The sequence below is a fragment of the Mustela erminea genome, chromosome 11 (genome assembly GCF_009829155.1).
Source record: "Mustela erminea isolate mMusErm1 chromosome 11, mMusErm1.Pri, whole genome shotgun sequence".
NCBI lineage: Eukaryota > Metazoa > Chordata > Mammalia > Carnivora > Mustelidae > Mustela > Mustela erminea.
In genome coordinates, this window is record NC_045624.1 from 45,547,906 (window position 1) to 45,575,312 (window position 27,407).

At 39.2% G+C, this 27,407-nt stretch overlaps 1 protein-coding gene and 1 long non-coding RNA gene across 7 annotated transcripts in view; one reads left to right on the forward strand and one right to left on the reverse strand.

Moving 5' to 3' along the window:
- The window catches only part of GARS1 (glycyl-tRNA synthetase 1), a 44,370-nt gene extending 24,029 nt beyond the window's left edge, over nt 1-20,341 (reverse strand). The window contains exons 1-6 of the mRNA XM_032304054.1: nt 20,032-20,341; nt 7,986-8,087; nt 7,152-7,254; nt 5,972-6,113; nt 4,013-4,101; nt 2,921-2,997 (exon numbers count right to left, since the gene is read on the reverse strand). Coding sequence (XP_032159945.1) covers nt 2,921-2,997; nt 4,013-4,101; nt 5,972-6,113; nt 7,152-7,254; nt 7,986-8,087; nt 20,032-20,253 — 735 coding nt within the window. The 5' untranslated portion in view covers nt 20,254-20,341. The remainder of the gene's footprint in view (nt 1-2,920; nt 2,998-4,012; nt 4,102-5,971; nt 6,114-7,151; nt 7,255-7,985; nt 8,088-20,031) is intronic.
- A 17-nt stretch (nt 20,342-20,358) lies between these two features.
- The window catches only part of LOC116568580, a 29,073-nt gene continuing 22,024 nt past the window's right edge, over nt 20,359-27,407 (forward strand). For 3 of the 6 annotated variants that reach the window (XR_004276685.1, XR_004276684.1, XR_004276686.1), the window contains exons 1-2: nt 20,359-20,484; nt 21,030-21,101. This is a non-coding gene — a long non-coding RNA (uncharacterized LOC116568580). The remainder of the gene's footprint in view (nt 20,485-21,029; nt 21,102-27,407) is intronic. The other 3 variants (XR_004276687.1, XR_004276689.1, XR_004276688.1) reach the window with 1 other exon arrangement.

A 27,407-nucleotide genomic window follows, 5' to 3' on the forward strand; every position in this document is an offset into this window, starting at 1 on the left:
GAAAAACCTGGGTAAACTGCCCAATTCTACCACTTACAGATTGTGTGACTCAAGATTAAGTTCTTATCTAACTTCTCTGAGCCTCAATTTGCTCATCTGTGAAATAGGGAAACAGCACCCACTTCACTATGAAGAGGTACTATGAAGATTAATTATGTAAAGTACTTAAAAGGGCCTGGCACATAGCATACACGACACCACTAAGTGTCTTGCCAAAATATCCGACTGGGCCTCTAGGTTGAGCTACCAAATTATAAGTAATATAAAAACAGAGGAACAAGTGAAATATCACCAAAATAATGTAATGAGCCAAATCCAGGGAGTAGAAAACACTAGGAAACAAATGTTTCAATTTTTTAAAAAATTTTTAAATGAAAATATAAGGCAAATTAGAGATAAAGAACCTAAAGACTGGAAGAGATTTAAGAAATATATCAACCACTCACAAAATATGGACTTTATCTGGAGCCCAATTCAAACAAACAAAAAAAGTGGTTAACATTTAAGATAATGTAATTAAAATGATGTTTTAGATGTACTTCAAAATAATTCTGGAGAAGGTAGGAAAGCAGGGAATGGATTCAACGAAATCTGATAACACTGTAGCAGGTTCATGGGTACATTAGTATTCATTATACTATTTTCTATTTGTATATGTTTTGAATTCTTCCTAACAAAAAAGTTAAATTTGACTTAAAAGCTGATCCATGCACAGGTGCGTCAGCAAAAATGGACAGAGAAGAAAAACAGTTCTGAGCTACTGAATCCACATAACAGGAATAAAGCTCTTCTTACCACAGAGGGTGAATCAGTTCCTTTTAAAGGAACTATCACGCTGCATAAAGCTGAAAAGGAGTCACAGACGCTAACAGGTAGAGAAAGCGATTATTCGCTCAAGCGAACAGATGGGCCTTTGGCCATGAATTCACCGGGGCCATTTCTGAGTACTAAACCACAGGTCCCAACTTTTCACTGAATGTTACACGGACAGCAGCTTGTATGTATATCTAAAATAGCAAACCAAAAAACAGACTGCTCTCTGGGGTGCCTGGGTGGTTCAGCTCATTAAGCATCCAACTCCTGATTTTGGCTCAGGTCATGATCTCAGGGTTGTGAGACCGAACCTTGTTTTGGGATCCTGCACTGGGCCCCACACTGGGAGTGGAGTGTGCTTAAGATTCTCTTTCTCCCTCTCCTTCTGCCCTCCCCTCACCAACACAACTCACCCAAACAAACAAACAAACAAAAAAACCAAAATGAAAAAAACAGACTGCCCTTCTAAGACCATGAATATAAGACAGAAAGTCAGGGTTCAAACTATAAATGACTTAATGAATCAACTAATTACTTCCTGCTCTGACAACTGACTTGGAAATGAATGAAACTGTTAAGATCAAAGACACATACAAAAGCTTTGTAAGTCTAACATTCAAAATGGGAAATAGTAACTTGGGGGATAATTAGAAGTGCTTTTCATTTCTTCTTTCTAATAAAGGTCATGCCTTTGGGAAAGAAAGGAAATAAGAAATGAATGTTTGGCTATAATGGTGTCAAAATCCAAAAACTGATTTATTAACTCATGAACAATAAAACTAAAGCAATGAGCTTCAAGCAAAGGATAAAACATACCTCCCAAGGACTAAAATAAATTGGCAGATGAGTCAACAGCCAAATTAAGATTTTCTTTTAATTTAAATGAGGAAGGAGAAAATTTGTGAGCTACCGTTAGAAAGCTAGATACCACAGAGAAAAACCAGCATATTTTTAGAAAACAAGGCAGCACTGCAAAAGTATCCAGTAAATGTTCATGAGAAAATGAAAAAAGGTAGGGATTCCTACATTCAGCCTCACATATTTATATATTAATGTAAAGAAAATATGTATAAATGTACTGGTTTCTGTGTATGTCTGTATAGTTTTGCCCAAGAAAGTAAATAAAATTTAAGAGGTGAGCCTTGGTGGACCTCATGATCAAGCACGGTGTTGGAGAAAGGTATTTTGCTTAAATGGATACGTAAGGTGAGAGATCAGCAACATACGCACACGGACATGTGCATCTTCCTAAGCAAAAGAGGTACCATTTTCGTAGTATTTTTAAAGTGATCTGTGACCTGGAAAAGGGATAAGAACAACTTCTGATATAGCAGATATTCCTGCACTTGGTAAAAGTCAGAACAGATTATCTCCATGGTCTATCTTTTTTTTTTTTTTTTTAAAGATTTTATTTCTTTATTTGACAGACAGAGATCACAAGTAGGCAGAGAGGCAGGCAGAGAGAAAGGAAGGGAAGCAGGCTCCCTGCTGAGCAGAGAGTCCGATGCGATGCGGGGCTTGATCCCAGGACCCTGGGATCATGACCTGAGCTGAAGGCAGAGGCTTTAACACACTGAGCCCACCCAGGCGCCCTCCATGGTCTTTCTTAAGTCTTACCTAAACTTTGCCAACTTAAATAGAAATTATAAAACATTGAGTCTATAGGAAAGGCAGGGCCCTGCTCATCAGGTTCTAAGAATAACAGCATGTAGTCAAGGACAGTGCAACCAGAAGCAGATCAAGTGGCTGATGAGACAGTTTTCACAAGGATATCTGCCCCCAAATCGCCACTATCAAAACTGAACACTATTCATCCTTAGCCACTTCTCTGGTTTTTGCTATTAAATCCAGAAAATTGGTTTCTAAGGAGATAGAACCCATTCCATGCCTATTTACACTGAATTGCTAGTTTGGGCTAAAATAAAGTGTTAGCCACAAAAGGTAGAAAGAGAAGAAAATAAAAATACCAAAGAGAAACAGAAGGGAAACTCCACTTCCTTACAATCATGGCCTGGGTCAGCACAATGTGGAATTCAATAGTCATCAAACACTGTAAGAAAGACAGTACCTACCTGAGTTGCTGTAATAACATCTCTAAAGTACTCACCTGAGCCAAGACACTTTCCATCTCTGATTTCTTCTCAGCAGAACACTTCTTATCAGACATCAATTTCTGTAAGTGAGCTACAAGAACAGTGTTGGTACATGTCAATTTCAATCAATGGGTAAAAGGACAACGCACTTTGAGTTTCTGGACAGGTAAAAAAAATGAATCCAAGGATAATGTTCTCACTTAATACAAATCCCATGGCTGATTTTACAGGGAAAATAATGATAATGTCTTGATCCTTTTGCTGACTTAGAATTTCTAATTATCATATAGAGCTTCTTTTTGTTAAATAAGGGACTCAAGCTGTACAGGTGTACCTTCAGTTCCAAACCACCACAATATAGCAAATACTGCACTAAAGCAAGTCAAATGAATGTTCTGGTTTCCCAGTGCATATAAAAGTTGTTTGCCCCATATTGTATTCTATTAAATATACAATAGCATTGTATCTTTTTTTTTAAAAAGTATACCTCAATTAAAATATTTTTAAAATTGGGGCACCTGGGTGGCTCAGTTGTTAAACGTCTGCCTTCAGCTCAGGTCATGATCCCAGGGTTCTGGGATCAAGCCCTGCATCGGACTCCCTGCACAGAAGAAAGCCTGTTTCTTTCTCTCCCACTTCCCATCCTTGTGTTCCCTCTCTCACTGTGTGTCTCTCTGACAAGTAAATAAATAAAATCTTCATAAAAATAGAATTTTAAAAATTAAGTTAAAATTTTACTGCTAAAAAATGCTAACCATCACCTGAGCTCTCAGAGTCCTAATTACTGATTACTATAAAAAATAAAATAATAACAAAAAAGTTTGAAATATTGCAAGAATTACCAAAATGTAAGAGAGACAAAGCGAAAAAAGCTGTTGGAAAAACAGCACTGTCTTTCCACTGCCTGACCCGGGGTTGGCCAATATCTGCACAGCACAGGAAGGTGGAGTGCAATAAAATGAGGTCTGCCTATATGACAAGATCTGTGCACCTTCCTCTTTAGATGTTACGCCCCTCCAAAAAAGACATGAGAAAAATTTAATCTCACCCCTCTGTTTTGATCGATTTTACTTAGAAGAATATTTATCCAAGATGAAAAACCATACCTTTTAATAGATGGTCAGCACGAAAACATTCTCCATTTTTTACATCTTTCACCATGAAGTCAGCAAATTTGTCTACGTGGCCAGAAGTCCTAAGTTAACAAATGCCAAGCCAGTTTGTCATTTTCATACAAATTAATACATAAACTTTATGTTCTAAGATGCTCCCCTCTATATATAATATATCAAGCTTTTATCTGTGTATCTGAAAGATGAAAGCTCCCATATATATAATGATGTATCCACGGTGGATAATAATGTAGGCCAGAGAAAATCCTTCCTCAAATCTATCTCCACCTTTCCCACCCCTACCCCAAGCTCTACCTTCCCACAAGAAAAAGACATCAACCAGATTATACTCTCACAAGTTGTAATAAAGTATGTGCTACCTTGCAGAATCAATTAATCCATGCCTATCCAATTATTAATGATTTACACAAAGGCCAAAACCAGGGGAATTTGACTAGACAAGAATTCATGGTAACTCAGTACAGAACCTGCATCTTTTTTTTTTTTTTTTTAATTTTGTTTATTTATTTGTCAGAGAGATAGAGAGAGTACAGGCAGGCAGAGTGGCAGGCAGAGGCAGAGGAGAAGCAGGCTCCTTGCGGATCAAGGAGCCCGATGTGGGACTCGATTCCAGGACGCTGGGATCATGGCCTGAGCCAAAGGCAGCCGCTTAACCGACTGGGCCACCCAGGCATCCCTAGAACCTGCATCTTAATAAAAGAGTTTTCTGCCACTGAAAACTGTATGGACATTGGTATTATCTCTTACACAATTCTTACTAGTGGAGGAAGTAGCTAAAGAATAGGTTCTCTTAGGGGTGCCCGGGTAGCTCCATTGTTAAGCATCTGATCTGCCTTTGGCTCAGGTCATGATCCCAGTGTCCTGGGGATCGAGCCCCCAACGGGCCCCCTGCTCAGCGGAAAGCCTGCTTCTCCCTCTCCCACTCCCCCTGCTTGTATTCCCTCTCTCACTGTCTCTATCTCTGTCAAATAAATAAATAAAATCTTTACAAAAAGAAAAAAAAGTAGGTTGTCTTGATCTTTTAGATCCATCATCAGGAATTCATCTTGTTTTTCTGGGCTGAAATCACTGAGAGAGCCCAAAAGATGTAAATAGTGAAAATTAGCTCTTTACTAGGCAACATTAAATGAAGTAATGAGATACAAAATGTACAGATTCTTCTTTCTATATTCTAGCAAATCCTGCCCTGCTTTCAACAATGTCAGTAGGAATAAAATAAATTTCTGCACTAACACTTCAACACAAATAGTAGTTATTTGGTTTTAAATGTATAAACACCTTTGCCCAGAACTTCTAAAAACTTAAAGTAAGGAAATAATCATAAATATATAAAATCCATCTATCAGGATGCTCAGTGGACTCAAAAATCAAGAACAATTTTTTTTAAGATTTATTTGAAAGTGCACTCGCAGGAGAGTGGGGGAGATAGTGTGAAACCTCACACAGACTCCCTGCTGAGCACAAAGCCTGACTCATGGTTCGATCCCAGGACTCTGAGATCATGACCTAAGCCAAAACAAAGAGTCGGCTGCTTAATCAACTGAGCCACCCAGGTGCCCCAGGAACAATTTAAATGCCTATGATAAGGCACTAGCTAAATAAATTATGGTATATCCACAAGAGAATACTATGCTGTCATTAAAAATGCTTTAGAAGATTATTTAACGACATAAGTAAATGTTCACCTATATTACATGAAAAAACGCAGTTTGCTGCTAACGTTGATATAGGTACAAGGACTTATAGAGAAAAAAGACAGTAAGGATAAACACAACAATTCTGACATGGCTGTCTATGGACATTAGGTGAATATTTTCTTTGTTTTTTTTATTTTCCACATATTTACAATGAATATGGATAGTTTCTATAATCATGAGAAGATATTTAAATATGCATATTAATGAATTTCAGCTTCCAAAGTAGAAATCTTACTTTAAAACTGGCTCAGGGGTGAGCATGGTACAATCAATTTCCAGGATCTGTTCCTCTTGAATAAAGTGCTGCCTCCAGGTCTGAATAATATTGTTCTTCAAAGCACACCCAACTGGCCCAAAATCATACAGACCACTAACACCTATAAAATATGAACAAGGAAAACCTGTACTTTAGCTTGTCACTCTGAGCAAATTAAAGTGAGGAGATGTAAGAAACTGTCAGACTTCACATAGTCCCTAAAAAGGTATTAAAGTCAACAATTCAAACCCCTCAATTCTGAAAGGGTTACTGTAAGTATCCCCTTACTTCCAGCTAGCTGACCAAAGTAAGCTCTTACTCCATTTACTACTTCAATATTAAGAACTCCAAGCAGGATTAGCAAAAAACTAAAAACAAAAGATGTTCCTCCATATATGAGAAACAATGAAAAACAGATTACAGTTTCTGCCATGGATCTAACTGGGTGCATCAGCTGGTAACAATGATGAATTTTAGCACCCAATTCTCTAATTTGTTCTTGGATATATAAGCCACTATATTTAATTTTGGGTATACGAGCCACTATATTTAGACCTCAAGTTAAACATTTAGAGATTTGCTTAGCCAAACTTGAATCAGGTTTCAGTGGCAAAGTACTAAAAGTCTAATACTGTTGCAGTGATCTCCATTGACTATGAAAAATACCACTGTACATTTAATCAGTGAATTATATTTGCCTACGTACCTTCACAAAGCATTCAAAAGGATGTAGAAATTTATCTACTTAACTAGGAAGAATGTTTTCTCCTGGCAGTTGCCAAAAAGAACAATCTAGGAACCCTGGCTTCTCACTGCCCTTGTGTGAAGGTGCACAATACAGTTGGCCAGTGATACAATGGCCCTTGACTGCTCCAAAGAGTCTATCTGATAGGTACTTGGACATATTAAGTGCTTCATATCTGGGCCCCTAACAATTCCCTACATCTTAATGGAAAAAAGCAGTTTTCAAGAAAAAGTAGGTTGGAAAGGAACAAACAGATTTCACACCAATGGCCAATTTTAAACAAACAAAAGCAAAATATTCTGTTTTATGTGACCTGATACAATTAGCTACCAACTGAAAAGCCATGTTTTTGATTTAAGAACAAGAGTAAAGCCACCAACAACATAACTGGTCTCTCTGACATTAATCCCCTACCTCCATAAATAGCAAAAGCTTGATCGTAGAAAAACCTCCTCTTCAGGGTATCTTCCATTTTTGCTCTGTCTACAATGTCATCTTTGGGTTGTAATGCTAGCTCCTGTAAGGGATTTTCAAATAGAAAATGTGTGATTAGGGGTGAGAAGAAATATGAATTTATATATGTGAATTTGGTTTATTTTCTCAGCAAAATTCAATATAAAATTTATCAGGCAAGATTTTGATGCCTTTAAAAATTGGAAAACTTAGGGTTTTTTTCCCTTTTTAGTTACAGAAAAGATGCTCTTAACTTAATTATTTAGGAATACCAAGCTAACTTAGATACAGATACTGATAAGCAACGTCTGAAATTTTAGTGGATCACTGTAGTGAGACAGTGACTTAGAATCCCAAACTATTTCAGTTTGGGGAAGGGAGATTCACTATTTGAAAGATTTGGGAGCAGGTATTAGATGGATACACCTTTTCCTTAAAAGAAAAAAGTTTAACACAAAACCACTGATTCCTGGGACAGAAGAATTCATAAAGAACAAGCCAAAAAATAAATAAGAAGAAAGAGCTAACACAAAGCCTTCCAGGGAAATTCATGGAGTGTATTAAATCTAGGATTTAGCGGAGGGGTGGGTCAGAAGTCAGGGAGGCTTCACAGAAAAAGGTGACATTTTGAGATGCAGTGTGAAAGCATGAGAAGTCTGCCAGGTAGGGGAAGAGAAGGTATGCTAGATATACAGAGATAAGGCAAATTATACTCCTTCAGAAACTTTTCTAGGTCCTTCCCACCCAAAGAGATTAATAAAGATGATATTTCAGTTTTAGGATCCCAAGACTCACCTTTGCTTCCAGAACCCTCTTCCGGGCTTTGAGCTCAGCTACAGCTTTGTCTACATCTACCTGGGGTGCTTTATCTTCTTTCAGTTTTCGAACAAGATCTCCCTAGACAACAAAGAGAGTTGATACTCAGGATTGGTTTCAGAAGTCAAGGAAAGTTATGAAATTGTCTTTAAGCATACCTTTTAAGTCCTGTGTAAGAATGAGGCCATTCAAATGTTTATTATACGAAATGTCATTATAAATGACTGAAGGTCTTTGCTCTCAGCATTTATAACCCAGCAAAATATACAACAAGTATACAAATAATTATGTTCTAAGGGTAATTAGTACCACTGTTGTTGTTGCTGCTGTTGCTGTTTTCCCCTTCTGGGAGAGGAGGCAGGTGGGAAAGGAGGAGAGGAAAGAATTGATAAAAACTATGAAAGAACAAGGTTAGTACTGAGAACACAAAGAACCAATATATAAACCACCCTCCCTTGAATCTTTCTCCTACTTAGAAAAACGACTGTCCTAGTTTTCCACCTACTTTGACCATTTCTTCTTAGTCATGACTTACTCATATTCCCCTGCCCTTTTCTTAATTGTTAGAATTTTTCCTTAATAATTTCTCTAGAATACCTTGTTCACTTCCAACAACCTACTACCTGTACACTGATTCCCACACTTATGGCACTGTGGTAGAATAAGTAATCTGAAAAAGCAAACAACATTATCTACATAGTCTAGGAAACTTCAAGCTGAGAAATTAAAGTTGTCAAAGTGAGAGAGCCTTTGGGTTCCCAACAGAAGTAACTGCTCCCTAGAGGAGCAGACCATCCACACAGGCTTTTAGGATTTTCACAGATCAAGGTCACCAAAATAATAAGCATTCAACTCAAAATTTAAAAACCCATTGAGGAAATAAGCCACCATAAGCAAGATTCAGCAGAAATCACAACAGAATTAGAGCCTCCAAAGTACTAGAATGATCAAATACACCTTTTAAATGCTTAAGATGTTAAAAAAAAAAAAAAAAGAGTCAAAAACATGGACAAAGAACTAGAGACTATCAAAAACAATCAGGAAACCTGACAAATAACCACACAGGTTCAGGTCCAAGAAGACAACAAAGGAATGGGGGAGGAGCAAAATGGGTGAAGGGGAGTGGGAGATAAAGGCTTCTAGTTCTGGAACGAAGAAGTCACAGTAATACAAGATACAGCATAGTGAATATGGTCAGTGGTATTGTAATAGCACTGTATGGTGACAGATGGGAGCTACATTTATGGTGAGCATAGCATAACATATAAACTTGCCAAATCACTATGTTATCCACCTATATAACATTGTGTGTCAACTACACTTCAATATAAATAAATAAAAAAGAAAGAAAGGGGAAAAGAACCACATACATCATCTAGAAATGAATCACTGAAATTAAAAACTCACTGGACAGGTTAAATAGCAGATCAAAGAGAATTAGTGACTTAGAGTACAGACCTGAAGAAATGATCCATGCGTAATCCATGGAATGGAGCAGGGAGACGAAGATTTAAAAATATAAACAGGGTAATGAGACACAGGAAAAGAGAGCCTGACATTTATCCAACCAGAATTCTCAAAGAAAATAAAGAAAATCTGTAAGAGGTTCTATTTGAAAAGCTAATGACTAAGTTTTTCTGTAACTGCTCAAAGACATGAATTCTCAGATTTAGGAAGCACCATGAAATCCAACAACACACAAAACAAAACCTACATCTAGATAAGTCTGTAAAACATAGTACTTATGAGAGATTAGAGACTGGGTTTTAATTGCTCATCAGCTAATCGTGAAACCTTAAATAAGTGGACACCTCTTTGAGCTTATTCCCTCAACTGTACAATCAGGATGACAATACCTCACTGAAGTGTTATAAAGGGTAAATGAAATAATTTAAATAGGATATTTTAAATAGTACCTAACAAACAGTAGACACATTTAAAAAATAGTTATCGGGGCACCTGGGTGGCTCAGTGGTTTGGGCTGCTGCCTTCGGCTCGGGTCATGATCTCAGGGTCCTGGGATCGAGTCCTGCATCCGGCTCTCTGCTCCGCAGGAAGCCTGCTTCCCTCTCTCTCTCTCTCTCTCTGCCTGCCTCTCTGCCTACTTGTGATATCTGTCTGTCAAATAAATAAATAAAATCTTTAAAAAAAATAAAAATAAAAATAAATAAAAATAAAAAATAGTTATCATGCTAAAAAAAAGACCCCAACTTGATTGTGGCTGAGTTATTTTTCAAACACTTCAAACCCAAGCTGTTCATAACTGAATTATTTTTCTCTGCCCTAAACTTATTCCTTCTCCTATCTATTGCTTTCCATTTGTTAACAACAAAAAAACTACCCAAACAAGAAACATCAAGCTATCCTTCTTTACCGCCAATATCTGCCAATTTCAAATTTCAATCTACTCTCTCCCTTTCACACCCCATAGACTAGACTACTAAAACAGATTACCAATTTGGTTGTCATCCAAAGGTGTCTACACTGTGCTTTGCTCACCCCAAACTATCCCAATGCAGGTCATTCCTCTCTGACCTTCGTATATCTTTTCATGAGCACACAGCATTCAGTGACTGTTCCTACCCCCATGTTTTCAATAATATTTATCCTCGGGGCACCTGGGTGGCTCAGTCAGTTAAGCATCTGACTCTTGATTTCAGTTCAGGTCACGATCTCAGGCTCATGAGATAGAGCCCCATGTCGAGCTGTCCACAGAGCATGGAGCCTGCTTAAGTTTCTCTCCCTCTGCCTCCACCCCTCCCCAACTGCAAACATGGGTGCATTCTCTTTTTCTCTCTCTCTAAAAAAAAATTAATGATAATAATGTTTATCCTTTTATGCAAAAGCACTTCCCTTCACTTAATGAAATTCATTTCCTGAATACCCCAACCTTACAATAGCTTCCCTTAAAGCTATTTTAACTAAGGGCTGAGTTTTCTCCCATAGCCCTTGATCCTCAGAGGCTGGAAATGGAACAGATGTCCTCCTCCTTATTCCTCTCTGCACTTACAAACTCATTCCTCTTTGCTCCTTCTAAAACCTAAGCTCCTTTGAAAGGCCCGTCATTATTACCCTTTCCCCTTGTTGCTGATATTTTCTAAGCTCCCACTCACTTCCCCTCACTCAGTAACAGTTTTCCTCTCCGCAATCCACTCTACTCTACAATGTCCCAGTCAGGAGGTGAGAAAAATGTTTTTAATTACCTAACCTAGAACCTAACTCTGCTTAAATGTAATCAGAAGTGGGGCACCTGGGTTGCCAAGTCAGTTAAGCCTCTGCCTTCAGCTCAGGCCATGATCCTGGGGTCCTGGGATCGAGCCCCACATCAGGATTCCTGCTTGATGGAGAACCTGCTTCTCCCTCTCCCTCTCCCTGCTGCTCTGCCTACTTATGCTCTCAGTCAAATAAATAAATAATCTTAAAAAAAAAAAAAAAAAGGTAATCAGAAGTAATCTCCCAGTTTTAACATACACTGCATTTTCAAGGAATGCACCCAAGAACATGTAATTTAAAGGAAGACTATATACTACTTTGTTCACAGTTTCACAGAAAGTTGTTATTATTTGAAGCAAAAGGGTGCCTGGGTGGCTCAGCTGGTTGGGCAACTGCCTTTGGCTCAGGTCATGATCCTGGAGTCCCAAAACTGAGTCCCACATAGGGCTCTCTGCTCAGCTTCTGAGGGAGTCTGCTTCTCCCTCTGACTTGCGCTCCCGTCTTGTACTCTCTCATTCTCTCTCTCAAATAAATAAATAAAACCTTTAAAAACAAAAACAAAAAATAACATGTGACTAATATCAATATTGTTTGACATCTAAGCAACCAACAGGATATACCTTTATCAATGCATATCCATCGCTACTACACTCACTCTCAATCTATGTATTGGTAGACGCATCTGCTGACTTCTGTATAACTTCCAGTGGATTCATAACCAAGAATTTACATATTCAAATATACATCATTTTATTATAAATTGCTTCATTATAAATTACTATAAGGTAATGTATTACATAATACAAAACATTATATGTACACACATTTTTAATTAGATTTTCTAGATTATTTTGTATGAATTTCATTATTGGATAATAAAGGGGAATTCCAAGGTATCTGCTGTAAAAGGGAACACTGGGTCTGAAAGTTCAGAGGCACTGAATTAGTTATTCTTTTTATTCTCTTATCATTTGCAAGTAAGTCTGGTCTGTTATTACATTAGCAGTTTTCATTCCATTATCCTGACCTCTCTAGCTAAAGCCACATCCTCAGTCATCTTCAAACGTTATTTTGGCTTCTTCATTACACTTACAATAACTGAAGTCACCCAATCAATGCAGTGGCTTATTTATTTACATTTTATTTGTCCCTGTCAGAATAAAGTAGGCTCTTTTAGGATGAGAATTCTGGCATGTCCTGGCCCTTAAATACTTGATTGATATCACAACCTAAACCTAGCAAAGTACAGAGCACTTAGTATACAGTAAATATCTACTGACTTTTTCTTTTCTCAGTCTTTCTTTTCCTTTCATCTACCTGTCAGAACACCTATCTTATAATGTTCACCAACAGTGCTTTTTGATGAAGACAAGAACTCTGTGAGAGCCTCTGTTCTGAAAAGACCATTGGCAAAATGGTAGTTCTTTTGAATGTCTGAAAGAAGTAAGTAGTTCTTTTGAATATCTAACCACTCTATGTCAAGGGTTAGCACTCCCACCTACTTCATCTACCTTTTCTTTTGAAGTTTCTCAGAGAACATTAGCAAGCAAGGCCACAAGTAAAGTCAGGAAGAATTTAAAATAAATTCCCCTGAAACTTTTTTTTTTTTTTTTTTTTTTTTGGTTTTTAAGGTTCAGGCACAGAACACATACATCAAGGAAAATGCAGCTATTAAAAAGAAATAGTGTGGGGCAACTGGGAAGCTCAGTCGATTAAGCATAAGCATCTGCCTTTGGCTCAGGTCATTGGTGCTGGGGTCCTGGGATCCAGCCCCTCCCCACTCAGCATGGGGCCTGCTTCTCCCTCTCCCTCTGCCTGCTGTTCCCCCACTTGTGCCCTCCCTGTCAGATAAATAAATTAAATCTTCATAAATAAATACATAAATAAATAGAAACTGTGAGAATAAGGATTCCTACACTGAGTTAATCATCTGTAAAATGCAGTGAAGAAAGGAAATAACGTTTATTCCAAATAACAGAGTAATTAAACCATGATTAAAAATGATCCAATCCTAAAAACAAATGAATTGGAGGTGATCTAAACATGGAATGAAAGTACCTAAACAGTCCTAATATCTAATTACTTTTCTTCCTTCTTTGTTCACTGCTCAACTATATTGGGTTGAGCTTGCATGCATAAGTGTGGGTACTGAAAAAAGTGATGTGAAATATCATCACTATCTCTAAATTATCCTTAAGAAGCTTAGTTTCCTGGATAAATTCTTACTATAAAGACATATATTAGAACTAAGAGCCTGTGATTATAAAGCAGAGCAGCTATTAGATGAGAAATCATTCCAAGGGATCTTCTTCATGGATCCTTCATATGTATCATGGTGCATATTCAGCCGGCCAAGAAAAACCAACAAGAAGACATTTCCTCACCTAGCTTTACACAAATGTAGGTAGAAGAATCCTGTTAAGATTGAATTCATCTTGGGGTATCTGGGTGGCTCAGTGGATTAAGCCTCTGCCTTTGGCTCAGGTCATGATCTCAGGGTTTTGGGATTGAGCCCCACATAGGGCTCTCTGCTCAGCAGGGAGCCTGCTTCCCCCCCCCCCCCCCGCCTGCCTCTCTGCCTTCTTGTGATCTCTGTCTGTTAAATAAATAAATAAAATCTTTAAAAAAAAAAAAAAAGATTGAATTCATCTCAGATTCCCAAATATTTTATAATTACAGACAAAAATTTCACAAACTTTGCATTGCCTTTTGTGAACTAAGCAAGAGCTTTAAAGGGTACTCTTAGTACAGAAAATCAAAGCAGAGAAAAACTCAGGGCTCTTCACGGCAAGCCTTCTTACTATTACCAACATATGAGTTTCGTCTGTGTCTTCCCAATTACAGTAAAAGAAAATATGAAACACAAGTAATATTATTCATACATCTATCACTACCATTAGCATTCCAGACGGTATATCATTATAAAAAAAAATTCCAAGAAACCACTAGAACGGGTTTTTCTAGCACCCCATCTCACCAAATTCAGAAGACATCAATCCTCTCCTAAAGGTGCAAAATGTTTTCAAACCAGCAATCAAAAGAAAATGTGAGCTCCATGCCAGCAATGGTTTGGTAAAACTAGAACCCCCAGTAAGTCTCAATCATCTCAGAACACTATCTAACATTTTAGCAGGAGTTTACTACACGCTGTGGGCACCCTTCTCAGCACTTCACAGGAACTACCTCATTTTAATGCTTATGACTCCATTCCCACATACAGATGAAGTCTGGCTAGAGAGAGGTTAAATAACTTGCTAAACATCACCAGCTAGTAAACAGTGGAGTCAGATCCAAACTCTGGAAATACAACTACAGAGTCTACAATTTTTTTAAGAAAAATACTTGTTTATTTATTTGAGAGAGAGGAATAGAGGGCTGGGAGGAGGGGAGGGGCAGAGAGAGAGGGAGGGAAAGAATCTCAAGCAGACTCTCCACTGAGCATGGAGCCTGGCTCCAACTTAGGACCCTGAGATCATAACCTGATCTGAAATCAATAGTCGGACGCTTAACTGACTGAGCCATCCCAGGGCCCTAGAGCCTACACTTTTATTACTAGACACATCAACACAAAAATATGCAAGGGTATAAAGAAAGCCCATTTAGCAATTGCTACAAAACCTCTCCTATCTTGACAATTATTAAATTTTACTACAGGCTTAAAAAAAAAAGAAAAAGTCCTTTTTGATTTTTTTTCCCATACAACTTTGTTAGAGCATCAAACTATATCCACCAAATTCATTTCAGAGTGACCTCTTAATTCCAAGCAATGACACTGAAAACATACAATCAGAGCTCTACACCAGTTCCTCCCTAAGCCTCCACATCAGGTGAAAGTCATCTCAACAGATCCTGTCTGCACTGACACCTTGAGATATATATTCCTTCAGCTACAGAATCTCACCTTGTGTTTAGACAAAGCTGCAGGGAGGGAAAGAATTCTTGATAGGAGAGTATGATCAATACAATTAAATGCTGAAAATAGGTAAAATCCTTTAGGGTACAATGAAAGGACAATAGTAGAGGCCAAGCGCAGAAAGCAGTGGATAAAGGAATGAATGAGAAATAGGAAAGTGGAGACAATGACAAGATAGGAGAAAACACTGAGCTATAAAGGGAAAACAGGCTGGGGAAATGGAAGCTTTTGGGGTACATTCCAGGTAAATGCCCAAATTTGTCTTCATATAAATCAGATACCTCTATTGCCCTAAAACATCAGTTCTACAGCTTCTTGGTCTTAGCACTTCTTTACACTGTTAAAAATTACTGAGGACCCCAAAAAGTTTTTTGTTATTGTAGGTTAGTTCTACCAATTTTTACTATAGTAGAAATTAAAATGCAAACTTAAAAATATTAATTCATTTAAGTAACAATAAAAGCTCAATATGTGCCAACATGCATAAAAATAACATTTCTGTGAAAATAGTTGTATTTTCCAAAACAAAAAATAGTGAGAATAAGTTTTATAATTTTGCAAATCCCTTTATTTCTAGCTTAATAAAAGATAGCTAGATTTGCTTACCTGCCTCTCTTGCAATATAGCATTTTAATGGTGAAGTATACAAAGAATATCATAAGTTAAAAAAGGGAGAATTTTAAAAGCTTTTTCAAATAATTGTAGATATTCTTCTTTTAGACTATACCAAAATTCTGACAAGTGATAGTTTCTTAAAGGTTATTTCATAAAGGTTACTAGCAATGTGTAATTGGAAACTATGCCAATGAACTTTTTATACCTTGTTACATTAAATTCATTAATGTATCTTAGACTCTTAAATCTTTTACCAGTATTTGATTCCACAACATCATGCACTGTCATTTGGAAAATATTGGTTAACTGAGTTATGTAGATCTTCTAGATATTGATCCACTTATTACACTGTATCAAAAAAAAGTACATTTGTTAATATCACCAGTCATTCCCATCAGAAAAGTCGGTAAGTACTGTGAGGCTGCCAAGTTCATGCAGCAGATAAGGTTTCCAAAACTCTAAAATTAACCAAAAATCTGATTCTATTATTTGCTACAGATACTATCAGTTGTTTTCTTGAAATGACAGGCATACTTCACTCATTTTTCAGAAAATGAATGTCCAGTATCCAAAACTGAATTTTACAAATAGTGTTCCATGAAAATAAGCTTATAGTTCAGCGTGCAGCTCAAACAATCATACAAGTTTTTTTTTCCTGAGACAGTCATATTTCCATATGCTTTATGCATATTTCCCATTCGGTCACATAGAACATTAAAAAGGTGTACAAAGGTCTAGATTTAATAAAATTAATCATTTTTGTTGCTCCATCAAGGATACTCTAGAGCAAAACTTTTTTTTTTTTAACTGCTAGGATATGACAGTATGATTTCGGTCTCCTCATGTGTTTAGTTCTAAGGGCAAACGGCTTTATCCACTACTACTTTCACATCTTCTGTGCAAAAAACATAGTAAAAAACGAAAATAACATCTCAATCTCACTATGTAAATGGCTTTGCCTTTGAGGACCTCCAAGAGTTTGAAGACCAGAGAACCACAGCCCTATAGCAATTGTTCCCAAAGAAGACACTCCAAGACAGGTTTTTCCAACACATGGTTAAAGAAGAAAAAAAAAAGAATATATTAGATCTTTTTTTTAACCTAGACCTACTAAATATTGAATAAAAAATAAATTTTTAAAATTTAAATTTTTAAATTAAAAATAAAATTATAAAAAATAAATGCTAACATAAAAGACTGCTCTTAAAAAAATAAATTGGGGCACCTGGCTGGCTCAGTTGGTACAGCATGCAACTCCTGATCTCAGGGTTGTACATTCAAGGCCCACCTAGGGTGTACAGATTACTTAAATAAAATCTTGGGGCACCTTGGTGGCTCAGTCAGTTAAGCGTTTGCCTTCAGCTCAGGTTGTGATCCTAGGGTCCTGGGAAATCTTTACTCAGCAGGGAACCTGCTTCTCCCTCTCAGTCTGCAGGTCTCCCTGCTTAGGCTCTTTCTGTCAAATAAGGGATAAATAAATAAATAAAATCTTATTTTTTTAAAAAAACTACTCTTTCTTTTGAGCTATAATCTCCTTTCTTTTATAAAATAAAAGGGGAAAGTAGATGGTAGTCTGAGGATTATACTAGGTTTCTAATTACTCTTATTTGGCAAAATGAAGGCAGGCGACACTGTGCTCACTCCCAACATTTTTTTTAAATGACATTTTATTTTATTTTTTAAAAAATTTATTTATTTTAGAGCAAGAATGAGAGCACAAGCAGAAAGGCACAGATGGACAGGAAGAGAATCTCAAGCAGACTCCTCACTGAGCGTGGAGCCCGATACAGAGCTTGATTCCATGATCCTAAGATCATGACCCAAGCAGAAAGAGTCAGATGCTTAACCAACTGAGCCACCCAGGTGCCCCAATTCCCAACTTAAAAAAAAAAAACTCCATTTCCCTAGGGTGCAATTGAGGGTCCTGACTTTGAGCCCTAAGGTGGGGGTGGAGACTGCTTATAAATACATACATGCATACATACATACATACATGTCTCAAGTGGCCCAGGGTGCCCTTGATCAAACAGGGCACTGTGTTTTCTAGATGCTCTGAGGCCCTCCCAAAGTTCCATAACTAGTTCTTCAGGAAATAACTAAGAATATGCCATGGGAAAATACATTTCAGTCAATCAATGAGCCAAATCTTTAAAAGCAACAGCATCCGTACCTGGGCGGCTCAGTGGGTTAAAGCCTCTGCCTTTGGCTCAGGTTATGATCCCAGGGTTATGGGATTGAGCCCTGTATTAGGCTCTCTGCTCATGGGGGAGCCTGCTTCCCCTCTCTCTTTCTCTGCCTGCCTGCCTCTCTGCCTACTTGTGATCTCTGTCTGTCAAATAAATAAATAAAATCTTTTTAAAAATTAAAAAAAAATAAAAGCAACAGCATCCACATAGGCAAGTGATTTAGAAATTTATATTTAACACATGCCACTAACAAGACCAGTTGTTAAGTGCCTTAAAAATCCCATTCCAAGAATGTCTTCAATTTCACAAACTTCACAATGGAAATATGTCAAATGGATAGATGTGACGATGTATCTTATTTCCTCCCAAGCAAAAAAAAAAAAAAAAGCTTTAATTAGATGATCTTTAAATTCCCTTCCAGATGACCCTGGAATCTGTGTGATTAAAAATTCCAGGTAGCTAAATGATACATGTGTGGTCCCAGAGAAATAGAAAAAGAACTCGAACTAACTTTCATCTTTAGAAAAAAAAAAAAAAATCTTAAAAGTACCAAAAACAAAACAAAACAAAACACCCGAGCCAACATAAACAATACACTAAATAGTAATCACATCAGGAGGCTGTTTCAGGATCAAACTTTACTTCAGTTAACTAGTTCCACAGTCTTACTACACATGGATAATTTGCACTGCAGTTTCAGGCTAACGTGGCAGAGGGAGGGGTTTGTGTGTGTTTTTCCAAATTAGATGTATTCTCCCTCAAGTAAAGGATCTGGGGGGAAAAATCGAGAGTTAACAGGACAAAGGAACCACACCTAACTTTATTTGGGTTGAGTGGGTGGAGGGAGACAGAGAATAATACCAATAATACCAATAATAAATGGGAAAAAATTAAGCCTACAGTGAAATTTCAAAACGAAACACTACTGAATCAGGTTCAAACTGGAGGGAAGTGGACATTACAAAGTGGCAGAATTTGATTAATTTTTGGCAACTCTGCCCCAGTGATTTATTTCCGAGGCAGGGTTCCACCCTCCGTAGCTAAGGCAAGTTATTGCATCAGGCACCGGTGTGCGGAAGAAACCCATTTGGCGTTTACTACTAGGTCACAGACACCCAGGTCCTATTCCAAGCGTTTGGCTTTGCCTGACTGGATGTGAGACTCCACTTGAGCGAATCTTTTCCCTTGTCCTCTCTAAATTCTAATATTCATACAGTGTCCTAGGAAAAGGAGGCCTGTATTAAATCACCCAAGCCCTCCAGCCCAGGAAACTTCCCTCCCTACCTCAAAATCAAATTTCAAAATGTTCCACACAGAGAGGGCTGACTTCACCCAGTAACTCGGCAACATTTAGCTCACTCACTCCAGTCTTTTGGGAACCCAGAGAAGATGACAGGAGCGAGCGAAGGACGATGAGCGAAGGACAAGGAACTCACACCATGATTAGAAAAAGAAGTTCAACACCTCGTCACATCTACGTTTCAACTTTAATTTTCTGAGCCATCATTTGGCTAACGAAGCACTGAATGAAAGAAGGTGTCAAGGAGGAAACACTAGGCAAAGCATCCTGAAGACTTTAAAAAAAAAAAAAAAAAAAAGACGCCAGTCCTAATAAGACAGAGCCGACAGCTTCGCCTCCGGCCGGGGAAGAATTAGGAACCTGGCCCCCCGGGAGGGGGTTAAAAAGAACACCGCAGAGACTGGAAAACTGGACTTGAGAATTTCTGAGCTGGGTCAGGAGTAGCCAAAGGTCATCACCCATCGCAGCCCCACCGGAGAGGGGAGAGGCGCAGACATTAACAAGGACTGGGAAAGAGCAGAGCAGAACGCGAGAGGAGGGACGCAGGATGTCGAAGGGGATCCGAGGGAGTCACCCAAGGAGAGTCCAGGGCGCAGGAAGGTGGCCAACGCACGCGGGAACCGGAGTCCAAAGTGGGGGAGGAGAGAAAGACACCAGGAAACCAAGGGCTTCCAGCGGATGAAGGAGAGAGTGGGGTAACCGGCGCGGGGGACGGGTGCCCGAGGAGGAGAGAGGATGACGGAGAGCAGACCAGGGAGAGGAGACCCGGGGCCCCGGGGAGGCGCAGGATGCCAGTACCTGCTGGCGCACGGCAAGCCTGAGAGGGGCTAGCACCTCCTCAGCCCCGGCGCCGTCCATGCTGCTCCGGGAGGCGGCGGCAGGGAATGAGGTCGGGGCGTGGGCGCGCGCGCTGCGGGGTCTGCAGGGCGGGAGCGGAGGCCGGGCCGGGAGCCGGGAAGGCAGAGACAGCAGCAGCGCGGCGCTGGCGGCTCTAAGCAGCGCCGAGCGCAGAGGGGGCATGAGCCGGCGGGCCTGGGCGGTCCGGAGCGGGCGGCGGCGGCGGAAGCGGCGCGCGCGGCCCGGCCGGGAGCATGATGAAATCGCCGCGTAAACGCCGCGGCGCGCGCGCAGCCGCACATTCCCCACCCCGCGACGCGGCCACCGGCAGATTCGACACAGAACGCGCGCTCCTTCAGAGACTCCAGAGGGCTCGCCCCACCTTGGGCGCTTGGGAGGGCTGCGGGATCTCAGGTAACACCCTGCCAACAGACTTGCACAAAGATAAGCCAGGCCAGCCCAGTAGGGTGCACATTCCGGCACGCAGCCCCATTCCGAGACCTACAGACTGAGACGCACGGGGACCTTCAAAGCGTAGGCTCTGGGCACTGACACTCGGGCTCACCCACGGAAATGCACGCTTCCTTTGTGTTCGTGCGCCCCTGGGGCTTTAAAGGCCCATATCCCATCAACTCAGGGACGTAGACTCAATGTTGCTCAAGCTCGCGTGCTCCTCGTATGAAGAAACAAAAGAATTTATTGATTTGCCCATCTTATCACATCCATGCTTTACCCACTTTAAGAAAATAGTTGGAGAAAGGCGGAGGAGAGGTGAGGGGCTCTTCGGAGAAGGTCAGTTCTGAGCAACTATTGTAGGGCGAGCAGGATTTGAACCAGCAGAGATGAGGAAAGGCAAGAGGCAAAGAGGGGTGGAAAGACTAGGAAACAAGATAATGGAGGGGAGGGGAGCTGAGAATCCAGGCGCCCGCGATTCCCTCCTAATGGCTTTGCCTCTGCAGACCTGCCCTCTTGTGCTTGGGCCTCCAGCTGACGGCCTTCCGCAGATGGGCTTCCTCCCTTCTGCCCCAAAGGTGGGTCAGCAGGCAAAGCTGGATTCCCTTTCCAGAGAGAGTAGAAAAATAAACAAAGTGTTGGTTATAGACATAGCATGGCGCACATCCACCAGAATGTCTAAAATCAAAGTGATGGAAAATGCCAAGTGAAGCTCTGGGGACTGTCCCACACTGCTGAGTAGAGAGTCAACGGGTACAGCCGCTTTAATTGGATGGCATCTGTTGGAGTGAACCATACACACCTTCCCTGTGATTCCCCCCACCCCCGGAGCTTACAGGCTCACCAGAATGAAGTTCTTTCTCAATACTATGGAAGTGCATATTCTCTTCCTGTTCCAAATTGGGGTTCTGGAGAAGTACTGACAGTTGAGCATAAGAAGGGCGCCTGCAGAAGAATCTTCCCCAGTATTAAACCATTTGTGTTTTTTAGAACTTTTATTTCAAGATTTGACATTAATCACAATTTTTATTTGGCTTCATTTTAATGACTAATTTTGAATTTAATATTTTTGAAGATAAAAACAATTTTAACTTTTACATATACTCTTATTTACAGTTATTAAAACATTCAAATTCTGTATATTTTAAATATAATTCTATATATATTTTTAATTCTTTAGATCAATAATGTCTCATTGATGTTCACGTGAGGACAGTCCCAGCTGTTTCCCCTCCTCTGCTTCTTCAGTGATTATTTCTAAAAGGCAAAGCTGTGCATCTTGCTTCTTTGCTTAGGATTTCAGTACTTCAACACTTCAGTAGGTCCACATGGCCCTTAGCAGAATTTCCTAAGTGGTTTCCCGTGGGAAACTACATCTACAAGACAATAATAATAGATTATATTCACTGAGGGCGTACTATCTACAAGTTAGCATTCTAATTTATTTCCTGTAAATTTATTCACAATCCAGTGAAAGAGACTCCATAATAATTCCCATTTTATAGGTTCAGATTCAGAGCGCTAAGATATAAATAAATTGGCCATCATCACACAACTACTGAGGTCCAGAATGTGAGCTGGGGACAGAGGCAATTTTAACATATAACTTAATGAAGCAAAGTTTGTCTTTTTTTTTTTGCTCATTGTTTTGTTTCTTAAATTCCAAATATGAGTAAGATCATGGATTTGTCTTTCTCTGACTGACTTATTTTCCTTACCATTATGCTCTCTAGCTCCATCCATGTTGTTGCAAATGGCAAGATTTATTTTTTTTTACAGCTGAATAATATTTCATTGTATATATATCCTCCACATCTTCTTTATTCATTCATCTATTGATGGATCCTTGGGCTGCTTCCATAATTTGGCTATTGTAAATAATGCTGCAATAAACATAGGGGCTGGGAACCTGGGTGGCTTAGTCAGTTAAGCACCCTGGACTCAAATCATGATCCCAATTCCACATTAGGCTCCCTGCTCAGCAGGGATCCTGCTTCTCCTTCTGCCTCTGCCCCTCCTCCCTCCTCTCTCTCTCAAATAAATAAATCTTAAAAAAATAAACATGGGGGTGCATGTATCCCTTTGTAGTAGTGTTTTTGTAATTGGGGGGTAAATACCCAATAGTGTGATTATTCGATGCTACAGTAGTTCTATTTTTAATTTTGTGAGGAAACTCCATACTGTTTTCTACAGTGGCTACAACACTTTGCATTCCCACCAATGTGCAAGCGTGTGCCTTTTTCTCCAAAACCTCACTAACACTTGTTGTTTCCTATATTTTTTTATTTTAGCCATTCTGTCAGGTGTGAGGTGATAGCTCATTGTGGTTTTGATTGACATTTCTCTGATGATGAGTGACGTTGAGCATCTTTCCATGTGTCTGTTGGCCATCTGTATGTCTTCTTTGGAGAAATGCCTATTCATATCTTCTGCCCGTTTTTTAATTGGATTATTTGGGTTTTGGGTATTGAGTTGTATCAGCTCTTTATTTATTTATTTATTTATTTTAGGGTTTTTTTTTTTTTTGATAGAGACAGTGAAACAGCGAGAGAGGGAATACGAGCAGGGACAGTTGGAGAGGGAGAAGCAGGCCTCCTGCTGAGCAGGGAGCCCGATGTGGGCCCCTATCCCAGGACCCTGGGATCATGACCTGAGCCGAAGGCAGAGGCTTAACCCACTGAGCCACCCAGGCGCCTGTATCAGTTCTTTATATATTTTGGATACTAACCCTTTATCAGATATGTCATTTACAAATATCTTCTCCCATTCAGTAGGTTGCCTTTGAGTTTTGTTGATTGTTTCCTTTGCTGTGCCGAAACTTTTTATTTTGATGTAGTCTCAATAGTTTATTTTTACATTTACTTCCTTTGCCTCAGGAGACATACCTAGAAAAATGTCGCTACAGATGATATCAGAGAGATTACTCCCTGTGCTCTTCTAGGATTTTTATGGTTTTAGATCTCATATTTAGGCATTTAATCCATTTTGAGTTTATTTTTGTGCATGGTGAAAGAAAGTGGCCTAGTTTCATTCTTTTGCATCTAGTTGTCCAGTTTTCCCAACACCATTTGTTGAAGAGACTGTCTTTTTTCCCTTTGGATATTCATTCCTTCTCTGGCAAAGATTAATTGACTATATCATTGTGGGTTTATTTCTGGATTTTTTGTTCTACTATATTGATCTATGTGTTTATTTTTATGCCAGTATCATACTGTTTTGATTACTACCACTTTGTAATATAACTTAAAGTCTAGAATTCTGATGCCTCCAGCTTTGCTTTTCTTTTTCCAGATTGCTTTGGCTATTCAGAGTCTTTTGTGATTCCATACAAATTTTAGGATTGCTTATTCCATAATGTGAAAAACATTGTTGATATTTTAATAGGGATTGCATTAAATGTGTATATTTCTCTGGGTAGTATGGACATTTTAACAACATTTGTTCTTGCAACCCATGAGCATGGAATGTCATTCCATTTCTTTGCATTGTCTTGAATTTCTTCCATCATTGTTTTATAGTTTTTCAGTCTTTCACCTCTGGGTTTTTTGTTTTGTTGTTTTGTTTTGTTTATGTCTCTCACCTCTTTGGTTAAGTTTATTCCTAGACATTTTGTTGTTTTTGTACAATTGTAAATGAGATTTTTTTTATTTTTTTGAGATTTTACTCATTGAGAGAGAGGGAGAGTAAGCAGAGGGGGAAGTGTAGAAGGAGAAGCAGGCTCCCTGCTGAGCAGGAAGCCTGATGCAGGGACTCAATCCCAGGACCCTAGGATCATGACCTGAGCCGAAGGCAGATGCTTAACCGACTGAGACACCCAGATACCCTATTTATTTTTAAGTTTCTGTATCATCTATTTTTGTTCTAATCTCTATTATTTCTTCCTTTTGCTGGGTTTGGGTTTCATTTGTTGTTGTTCCCTAAGACTATTCTCAAATTGCATGATTTTCTTTCCTCTCCTTTGCTCAGCTTGGTTACTTTCCATTTCTCTGTCTTCCAGTTCATTAATTCATTCCTCTTCTTCTAGCTTGCTACTTATTCCCTCAAGTGTATTTCTTATTTCATTTATTGTGTTCTTGATCTCTGATTGGTTCTTTTTTTCTTTTATCTCTGTGTTAAGGATCTCACTGATGTTTCCCAATCTTTTCTTAGGTCCAATATCTTTATGACCATTACTTTAAATTTCTGTCAGGCGTATTACTTACATTCATTACACTTTGTGTCTCTTACTGTGGTTTGGTCCTGTTCTTTCATTTGAGAGATATTTCTCAGTCTCTTCATTTTGTCTGACTTTTTCTGTTTGTTTCTGTGTGTTAGTAAAGTCAGCTACTTTTTTTTCTTTTTTTTTTTTTGCTCTTAACAATAACAGCCTTATGAACAAGAGGTCCTGAAGTATGTCCTGCAGTGTAGTGTCCCCTGTTCCTCCCCTGTAGTGAAGAGGCCTGGCACTTCAGGGAGTATCTACTACGTGTGTCGCCTGCACTCTGCTGTTGAGTCTTGGCCTGTTTCTCCTTCAGTCCAGTTGTTTGCAGAGGCTCTCTTTGCCTATTGCGAGCAGTGTTTAGTCCCCAGGATGGGTGGGGTACATTTTAACACCTTGTGTGGGTGGTCTGCTTGTGAAACTAGGTATACCCCCACTGCCACTGGAACTGTGGTCCTGCAAAATGCACAAGTCCTAGAGATGTGGTGTTGGCAGGATTTGCAGTTCTTCTGTGGGAGAGTCCCGCAGTGCCTAGACCGAAGTGAGCATGACTGGAAAGGATGGATCCCTGATGCATGGGGGGCAGGGTTTAGGGCAGTGTAAAGAGTTTTGTTGAGATGCTGCTTTCTGCATGTGGCCATTGTTTATGCTGAGGTGCATGGGAGAAATAATGCCTGCCAGCTCATTTGTTCCTAGAGGGGTCTCCCAGTGGTGATCCCTGTCTCTCAGGGCCACACTCTGAGATAAGCAAATCACTCTCCCTCTCATCTGGTCTACACCCAGCATTTGTCAGACTGCTGTGTCTGTGCTGTATCTGCATAGACTGTCAAGGAATCTCTTTAAGGATAAGGATTCTACTTCCTAACCCCCTCCAGTCTCTCCCAGAGCTGAGCCTGCAGATTTTTAATATTCTAGGCTTTAAATCCTGCTGGTTGAAAGAACTCATGAAACTGGCCCCTCTGGCTTTCAAAGGCAGATGTTATAGGGATTCATTCTCCCTGTTTATGGGCTCTCTGGTGTGATAGATAGTCTGTTTTCTACCCTTCTCCATGCCACTAGCTTCCTCCCCACCACAGATGGCTATGGTCCATTTTGCTCCCAGACTGCATCTTTACCCTTCCTACCTTCTTTGATGTGACCTCTTCTCAACCTTTAGTTGTGAAGTTTGTTCTGCCAGTCTTCAGATTATTGGCGGGGGTCGTTTAGGCTGCTGTGAGTGTGATCCCCACAGCAAGGGCATAGGCATGGAACAGGCCAAGCTTAAGGTCCTCCTCCACCACCTTCCCCAACACCAATTGTTAGAAGGAAAAAAAGCTCACAATATTTGTTTCACCTTTGATTAGTTATGGTGCCTTTGTTGAAAATAAATTGACTATGTAACGTGAGGCTATTTCTGTGATCTCTATTCTGTTCAAGTAATGCATCTATCAACCTTTATGCCAATATCACACTTTCTTGATTACTATTGCTTTAGAGTAAGTCTTGAAGTCAGATAATAGACATTTTCCACCTTTCCTTCTTTTTCAGAATTGTTTTTAACTATTCCAGGTCCTTTCCATTTCTGTGTAAATTTTAAAGTTGACTTCTCAGTTAAAAAAAAATACCTGCTGAGATTGTGATTCCATAGGTCAACTTCAGGGAAAGTGATGGCTTAACAATATAGGCTTTGGATGTCTTTTATTAAATTTTTTTTTAAGATTTTTATTTATTTATTTAACAGAAAGAGATCACAAGTATGCAGAGAGGCAGGCAGAGAGAAAGGGGGAAACAGGCTCCCTGCTGAGCAGAGAGCCCAATATGGGGCTCAGTCCTAGGACCCTGAGATCATGACCTGAGCCAAAGGCAGAAGCCTAACCCATTGAACCACCCAGACACCCCTCTTTTGTTAAGTTTATTTTTAAGTATTTTACTTGTTAATTCTGAGTGTTATTTTGTTTTCCAGTGGTTTGTTGCTAGTGATCTTTCATTTACTAATTTTAGTAGTTGGGTTTTTAGGTGTCTTTTTTTTTTTTTTGGTCGATTTTTTGGGATTTTCTACATTAATAATCATGTGATTTGTATATAGAATCAGTTTTACTTATTCCTTTCCAATCTTTATGCTTTTTTTTTTTTTACTTGCCTAGCTGTAAAATCTACGTCATCTTGTATAACCTTGCTCATAACATCCAATATTATTCTTTAAATACATTCAGGGTCTGGAGTAAAGTCCTGTATTTCACTCCTGTTATCAGTAATTAGGGTTTTTTTTCCCTCTTGCTGTCTTTTTTTCCTTGATCAGTCTTGCTAAATGTTTACCAATTTATCAATTTTTCAAACATCTAACTTTTGACTTTGTTAATATTCTCTATTGTTTTGTCTATGCTCTATTCCTTTGATTTCTACTTTATAATTTTTTCCTTCTACTTAATTTGGGTTTAAACTGCTCTTCTTTTTCTAGCTTCTCAAGGTAGAAACTTAGATGATTTCTTGTAAACCTTTTTCTTTTCTTAAAAAAAAACCTTTAAATATAGATTTTCCCTTTAGTTGAATCCCCAAAATTTGGATACATTGTGTTTTCATTTTCATGTAGTTTAAAATGCTTTCTAATTCCTTGTGTGATTTCTTCTTTGACCCATTAGTTATCAAGAAGAGTGTTGTTTAGAGGCACATAGATGGCTCAGTTGGTTAAGCACCTCTCTTCAGCTCA